The following is an 8,312-nucleotide window of genomic DNA, read 5'->3' as shown; positions in this document are numbered from 1 at the left end:
AAACAACATTTGCATTGTTTATACTTGATTTATAATTTGGAATTCACCACTGACACTCTGGGTTTTGTTTCTGTTGTAAATGAAACTGTGACAATTACCCAATTACTAGCTAGTCAAAAACACTTAACATGATCTAGTTTCAGCTTCTCACATATGAAGATCTGCTGCTACTCTGTTAATCTCTTTTGAGGGACTGTCAATAATCAAGACACAAATGTTGGAAAATTACATTCACTTTATTCTCATATCATTAAGGGCTGTGTCTTCATAAACCTCTTTGCAGGCTGTTCATTGTGATAGTAATGGTCATGCACTCACAGTGTGCTTAAAGAAATAGTTCAACATTCTGGGTTTCCTTTTGGAAAGCCAGGCTAGCTGTTTCCCCCTACTTCAATCCTTGTGCTAAGCTAACCAGCCGCTGGCTTTATATTCAAAGTACAGTGCCATCAATATTTTCATCAAACTCTCTCTTCAAGAAATCTCAACTGCATCAGCACCTCTTGAAATAAAATGTTACCATAATCTGTGTCTGACTACAGGAAACCAGCCAAACTCCAAACATTAGAAACATGCACAGAGCGAAATATCATTTAAGGTCTCAGCTGAATAATCAGGAGTAAATAAACTTGATGTGGGCTGCTGTTCAGAGGTTTACATGTTTTTGTTGCACAAATAATGTCTCACACAGTACTTAAATGTAGAAAATTCATTTGGTACAAAATATTGCTTCTATTACAAAATAACATCACAGGATGAGAAAAGTTATACATCAACTTGACTTGCAGAGAATATCAATAATAACTTCAGGATTAACACATTAAAATCGCATGAAACTGTGGATCCCAGTGTAGCCCACTACATTACAGCGCTGGATTTCATATTCATGTCTTTCTTTAGAAAAATACAGTATCTTTATTGTACTTTTGCATCCGAGTGTCACAGTCAGTGCTTAGTCCATCCTTAAAGCGTTTTCAAACATTTCCATATCAAATCAACAGATATTATGTCCAGGGGAGAACCACAGGCCTGGGATCAGTACAGAAAACATACCTTTTAAAATGTCCAGCTTAGTTTTACAATAAAACTAATATTCATTTCTTAGTGTTAACAGTCACAGAACAAGACACAATCACGCAAATGAGAAAATAAGACAAAGAGAAAATGTAAAGTGCAAACTACATAAAGGGTAAAGGGACGGCTTGGGTTGCTTTATAAAACCTGTGGACGGTGTAGAGTGATCGCAGATGATTCAGCCTACGTACAGAATACTTCATCTAGTCATACTTCATCCTTCACCAGTAGAGCATTTTCTTTTATGACCTGTTGTAGTGTTATGTTCTTCATTTTCACCTTGACGAGAAACTTGACTGAACGTCACTGAGTGAAGACATCTGACTTTGTTCCACTCTAAATCTGATTTCTCTCTCGCTGTCTCTCACTCATTTCATTTTCAAAACCCCCTCACTGGACCCTTAAATAGGTTTACTTGTTTTCTTACTGAAAGTCAGAAGATTGATCATGTCTGTGCATAAGTGTGGAGCTACAGCCAACAGCCGGTTAGCTTATCTTATCTTAGAATAAGATTGGAAACAACAAGCTTAAATCTTATGCAGTAACAGTAATCCAGTAACTTCCTGGATTTACTGCACATACAATATAAATAAGATGCATGTTTATCAGTGAATGTCAGAGGTGCTTTTGGGCAGATTTTGTTACTCCTGTGCAGATCTTAGCTTGTTTTTTCCCCCTGTTTTCAGTCTTAATGTTAAGCTAAGCTACCTAGCTGCTGCCTGAAGCTTCATATTTAGCTTACAGACGAGAGTGGTATTTATCTTCTCATGTAACTTTGAGGGAGAATGCAAATAATTATATTTCCTAGAAGGTAAAGTTATTCCTTTAACATTTTGCGTCTGTATTTCAGTGTGGTCTGTCAGTGGAGAAAACTGTCCACAGTGTTGAAGTGCTTTAGTGTGGATTTTCCTATTACATTCAATAAACTGATGGTTAGCATGTGCCTTGATAATAATACCAAGCAGGAATCACCCCTGCTGTAGCCATAAGGTGTAGAGTTCCAATTCCTGAAAAGGCCACTAGATGCTCACTGCAAGAAGTCCATTCAAAAAGTCCAAACTTCTCTTTATCCTCTAAATACGAGGAGGAAATTATTTTCCAGAAGAAGTTCTGGTTTCAATAGTTTGTCTGTTGTCTTCATTTAGGGGATATTATGGCACATGTTGTCTTGATTGACAGGTGTCTCAGCCATTGTGGTCACATCTTGCATCTCAGCTTCAACTAGCTTCTTCCCCTTTGACCAAATATGGATTCATTCCCTCTAGTAGCAAAGATTGTTGTGGGAAAACCAAATCAAGGCTTTAAACTGTCTGTTCAGAAGACTTTGGGTGACATCATACACTACATTCATGTTTTTCTACTGTCTCTGGTTAAAATCACCAACCTCCTCATGAACAGAAATTGGAAAAGTCCCAAATGGTAAGTCCTTCATGGCCTGCATGTTCATTCACATTACGCGCTAAAGCTTCGGTTGTGCTTTCGTTTCCTTGACTGGCAACATTTAACCAGCAGCCCCAGCATGATCATCACAAGTAACGCTGTGAGTACAACAGCAATAATATAGTTTTGGACTCCTGCTCTGTGACACATTTCCTGGGTCACCTTCTCGATATTGACTGGTTCTGAATACTCCTCGTGAACGCAGGTCACAGTCTCGATGTCGGGAACCACCACACCTGAGTGTTGCACCATGTGGACGAAGCCAAGGTTGCTGCAGCAGCTCAGAGGGTTGGAGCCCATGTAGAGGGTTTTTAGTGAGTGCTCCAGAGCCAGCATGGTGCTGTACTCCAGGGTGACCAGGTTGTTGTTTTGCAGGTTTAGTGACTCAATGGAGGACTCTTTGTTCCACATAGGTAGAGTGGTCAGCTGGTTTGTGGACAGGTCTATGTGTTTGAGACTCCTCAGTGACGACAGGTCTGTGTTTAGGTTGGAAATGTTGTTCTCCCTGAGGAGGAGGTGAACCAAGGAACGCTCCAGACCAGAGAGGGAGTCTTTGTCCATGTCTAAGCCCGGGTTCAGGGACAAGTCCAGTAACTTCAGAGGGGTGTTGGCAAAGGCATTCGCAGGTAGAGTCCTTAGATTGTTTTCAGAGAGGTTCAGGAACTGCAAGTTTTGCATTGAAGTAAAGGAAACACAGTCTTGAGCATCCTGGTGGTTTTGGTCCGAGGCACAGATTTGCAGGTTGTTCTGCTCCAGCTGCAGGTGTTTGACACTTGGAAGTCTTTGAAATATCTGATGGTCCAGGGTGGCGAGGTCGTTGCCTTGTAAGAACAGCTCTTCCAGCCATGGCAGAGTGTTTTCACCAAATGTCAGACTCTGCAGTGAATTGTAGCTGAGATTGATGATCTTCACTCTCTGTAGGAAATCTTCCTGTGTGACAGAAAACGATCCGATGCAGTTATTGCTCACATTCAGGACCTCGAGACATCCCATACGGTTAAAAAAGGACTCTGGTAAGCTTTGTAGCTGGTTGTAACTCATGTCCAGGTATCTCAGGTATTTCAAAATAACATTAGCCTTCTTTCCTGAACTTCCTGTGACGTTGACGCTCTGGAGTTGGTTTCGTGAAATGTCCAGGCATCTAAGCACATTGTTTCCAGGGAGAAGAGGAAAGTAATGCATTTTGTTTTCGCTGAGGTCCAAACACTCCAATTTATAGGAGTCTTTTGATCTTGTGCTTTGGAAAAGCTCCAGGCTGTTCTTGCTGAGATTGAGCACTTTTAAGTTACGCAGATTGAAGTCTGTGATGCACGTGATTGAATTCTTGGACAAATCGAGTTCAGTCAGATGATTCAAGGAGTCAAAAGCTCCGTCTTCAATCTCCAAGATGACATTGTTGTGGAGGCTGATTTTTGTCAGGGATGAGGATCCACGGAAAGTATCTTGTGCTATCTTGGTGATGCTATTGCTGTTGAGGGAAAGGTTTTCCAGCGACGGAGAATCAGCCAGGAAATAGTCAGACATTCCTGTGTACAGCCCATTGCTTGAAAGATCAAGTGACTTTACAGCTGTAAGAGGCCCAATGTTGATTTTGGAGAGAGCGAAAACATTCAGATGATTCCTGGACAGATCCAGGACTGTCAGATCAGTCATGTCTTTGAAGAGTCCCGGCTGGATGAAGTGGATCTTGTTCGAGTGAAGGTTCAGATGATGGAAGCCGGTGTGGTACGCGAGCGTTTCCTGCGTGAGATTTTGCACCTGGTTACGTGAAAGGTCCAGCATTTGGACGCCATGAGGAAGGTTGACTGGGGCACTTCTAAGGCTCAGATCGCTGCAGAACACATCCATCTGGACCTACGAACAAGGCAAACACACAGGTCTGATTATGTCGGCTTACTGCCAGATTGCTTGACCATGACACAATGCAGACCTATTGTTTAAAGCATATGCAGAGAATTTATGAGTCAGTGTATCTGCGGCATGTTCTTGGCAGCAACACAGTCCTCTGAGGTTCATGATAGTGAGTTATTCTAATGAGAAAACAACTCGTAACTATCGATATTTCTCTTTGAATTAATTCTGAACTGCTATTTAATGACTGCCAATAGCTCTCATCTGAAGTTCTTCAACCAAAAACAGATTTTCAGTTTGAAGAAAATACACCCCACACCTTTATTGCCAACTTGCCATTTTTGTCATCATCTCTCTCTTTTCTCTTCATAGATTCAAACATTTAAGTTGTTAAGTTTAGTTTCTAATTGAAACCATATGGCCAGAGGACCCCCCCCCCCCCCCCCCGTCCAAAAACAGCTCATAAAACTGTCTCCTCCTCTGCTTTCTCTCTGAGCACATCAGACTTCTTAGCATATTTGTGGTATTCTGAAAGTGGCATTCCTCGTTGCTTACATGCCGGCCATAAACAAACACAATGATTTATTGGAGGACTACTGGAGGGCAAAGCATCTTGTGTCTGGTATTATGAACAAATCGGTCCCATCTTTAAGAAAATCTTATTAAAAACATGGTCTTTTGCCTGTGTCTGTGCTGTTATCAGTGATATATACACACTGTTCGTTCTGCTTACATTCCTAAAGCTTAAAGCTTAAACCTTTCTGTGCATAGTATCTGATATATGTGTGGGTTTATGTCTCGTTTAACAAATGACTTCAGGGCCAACAGACGGGAGCTGAGGCAAGACACAGAAATGATTATAGTTTGCTGTAATTATTCCTCCAAAGTGTTGTTCTTCCTCAGCGAGGAAACGCTTGCCACAACACTAAGAATTTTAGGCTAAAAATCCTGCTTTTAGTTCTTCTGTCCATCCCTAATTCTTTTATTAGATAGTAACAGCACAGATGACAGAAAGTGATGGACAGATGGTGAATGACGTGCTGATCAGGTACATATCACAGTTTCAGTATCACCTAACATCACTGAGCGGTTCTCTATCACTGCTGCTGCACTGACTCAGCCAGTAACCCACTTCACTGAAGCGCTTCTACATATTTCCATATTTGTCTTTCCTGGGAAAAGAAAATCCTCCAGCACACAGGAAGTGATGCTCGTTACATGTCAAGTTTGTTACACAATTCAAAGTGCTGCACGAGAAGCCAAAACTGATTCGCCAGAAACTCCAAAGAAAGACGTCACGGTCTACTGTACGCACCGACACTGCACTGACCCCCGCAGCCAAACTCAAAAACACGTCCAGATTTTCTTCCAGTGAAGCCAAATAATGTTTCACTATCCAAATATTAAAACCCAAAGGTCCGACAGCTGGCAGCGCAGTTCAAGAGCTAAAACTAATAAACCAGATCTGCTCTGGTCAAAAGCTTTCAAATAAACTCTGTGCTGCAGATAATCTGAACAAACCTCAAGCACCTGATGGAGCTGGTGCCTCATCTCCGTTGCTGTGGGCAACCCATGAAAATAAACGAATGACGAATGAAAAAAACCGCACGTATTCAGTATTTATTTAAGTGTAAGTGTGAGGAAGGAGCCTCAGTGATGCTGAATCTAAAGCGTAACAGCTGAACCTCAACTGGACTCGTGTGTTTGTCAGGCTGTACTTACAACTTGGCATGGAGGGAGGTGGCGGGGAGGATGTGCGGATGCCGCCACGCAGCTGACCAACAGCGGGAAGAGCAGCTGGAAGGCGGCCATGGTGCTGAGGCAGGGAGATCCAGATCACACGCGTTAGAAACACATGAGCGCAGGAAGCATGTTGGAGGTGATATGGCTCGAAAAGGGAAGGAAGAGGGAAGTGGCCCTACCTACTGTGTGACATGCAGACCTGTGACAGTGCTATTTATGCCCGCTCATACAAAAGGGGCTTTTTGTTACTTGTGACATTTCTCTGTCAGACTGTGCTGCACTCTGGAGCTGCAGAACTGGTAGTACTGAGAACGAATGACTAAGCAAATGAAGCTGAAGGGTTTCCGTGAGTTCTGAGTAAATGTAATCAAATCTGAACTGTATGTTACTGTTTGGAAACAGAAAAGACAGAGATTGTTTTGTCGGGCCTCAGTGAGTCATCTGTTACGAGACTCGAGCTCTGTGCCTCGTTATTTTGTGGAAACTCGCTAAAATATTTCCTGATAGGTTCCCCTGAACACAACAAAACAACATGCAGGGCAGACAGTGTGGGAGTAATTAGCACTGCAGTAATGGTAAATACCCATGGGGACAATCTCTAAAAACTAAAACTAAAAAGCAGTTTGCTCTTCAGATGTTCATCACAGAGCTCTCTCGTGGTGTTTGTGAGTAAATGCCAGCTCTGAGCTGATGAAGAGGCTTGAAGCTGCATGAAATACACACACATCTTTATTTAGCGCTACTGGAAAACATTTGGACTTTGCCGGCAGTTGAAAAACAAGTTAAGAATCAGTCAGTCACAATGAATTTGCTGCTTGAGGCAGATGGAAAAGCTGCTTCTTTTAACGCTGCAGAAAGTCAAATACACAGTTTATCACACGTCAGTGCAGAACACTTTTAAGCATTTACAGTCTGATCAAACATTTGTGCGTCTGCTGCCAGAAAGGTCAGCATGCTTTCTAAACTCTTTCTCAGGCCAGAAACAGACCTCCAGGAACTTAAACTACAACATTTCCATCTTACGCCACTTTGTTTTTCTTCTGCATGAAACTTTGTACGTTTTACTCCACTACATTTATTTAACAGCTATTTTTCTGAGTTCCACTCTGAACTTCTTCTCACATGCTTTCATTTAAATAATGTTTGAGGCCCAAAGAAGTTAAACTATTAAATATTTTTAAAAACGCAGGAGATTAGAGAAAAGTCCAGAGGAACACAGATTTGTGTCTTCTTTCTTCTCCCATTAATCATCTGTTGACTGCTCCGTTTGCGGGGGCCCGACCCTCAGCTGGGGAACACTGGACTAAATTAACTGTACGTTAATGTAACAGAGTCCACGACGAGCCGCTGCAGCCGCAACCGTAACGTAGAATTAATCTAATAATGTCATTTATAATAACTCATCACTCACAGCGGATGTTTTTCTACACAACAAGTACTTTTACTTTGGATACTTTGCGTACATTTTGTTAATAATACTAAAACGGTGATTATTTTGGCAGTATCGCGATCTGCAGGCTGTTTTTAAAGATTCTCTTTAAGAGATTGCAGTCTTAGTGTTGTGTACACATCCAGCACACAGCTTTTCACACTTTCCTGCCTCTTAACTGCTGAATTTCCATCATCTCAATTAGTTTATTCAGATTCCCTTTTGAGGCCAATTAATGTACAATTATGTCAGCAACTAGAAGTATTTCGATCCTTTACTCGAGTAAAAGCAATAACAGTGAAAATAGAGAGATTTTATCTGAAATACTTAGATAATGTGTTTTTAATGTAAAATCTTCTCTGATAAGACTTTGACTTTGAATGCAGGACTTTTACTTGCAGAGGAGTATCTTTACATTGTTATACTGGTACTTAAGTAAAGTATCTGAGTACTTCTTCCACCATTGCATTTGTAGCCGTGCACACACTCCACGAGCAGCATCTGTTCCCACAGTCCAGTCCAAGCGCAGCATGCAACAACAACACGCCTGAAGACTTCTCAGAGCTGAACGTTTACCTCACTCTCAGCTGATGACTAGTCGTCTTGGTGCCTCCTGACCATGTTGATTTCACATCCTCAGCGCGCACACCCACCCACTCGCAGATCGATAGTAACCGAGCGAACACCACAAGTCGAAAGCTCCTCTCAGCTGACTCTTCCCTCCACATCTCAGGGCTCCGGCTGCTGTCCAGCCATCACATCCTGTGAGAATATCCTG

The 8,312-nt window shown here is 42.0% G+C and overlaps 1 protein-coding gene across 1 annotated transcript; it reads right to left on the bottom strand.

Moving 5' to 3' along the window:
- Positions 1-219: 219 nt before the first annotated feature.
- Positions 220-8,271, bottom strand: lrrc32 (leucine rich repeat containing 32). Its single transcript, XM_070983650.1, has 3 exons — positions 8,111-8,271; positions 6,085-6,178; positions 220-4,365 (listed from the first exon to the last, which is right to left on the bottom strand). Exons 1-3 carry the CDS (start codon positions 8,260-8,262, stop codon positions 2,524-2,526), a joined length of 2,088 nt encoding a protein of 695 aa, XP_070839751.1. The 5' UTR covers positions 8,263-8,271; the 3' UTR covers positions 220-2,523.
- Positions 8,272-8,312: the final 41 nt, after the last annotated feature.

Source organism: Chaetodon trifascialis, chromosome 16, assembly GCF_039877785.1.
Source record: "Chaetodon trifascialis isolate fChaTrf1 chromosome 16, fChaTrf1.hap1, whole genome shotgun sequence".
NCBI lineage: Eukaryota > Metazoa > Chordata > Actinopteri > Chaetodontiformes > Chaetodontidae > Chaetodon > Chaetodon trifascialis.
This window is presented reverse-complemented; position numbering and strand designations above follow the sequence as displayed.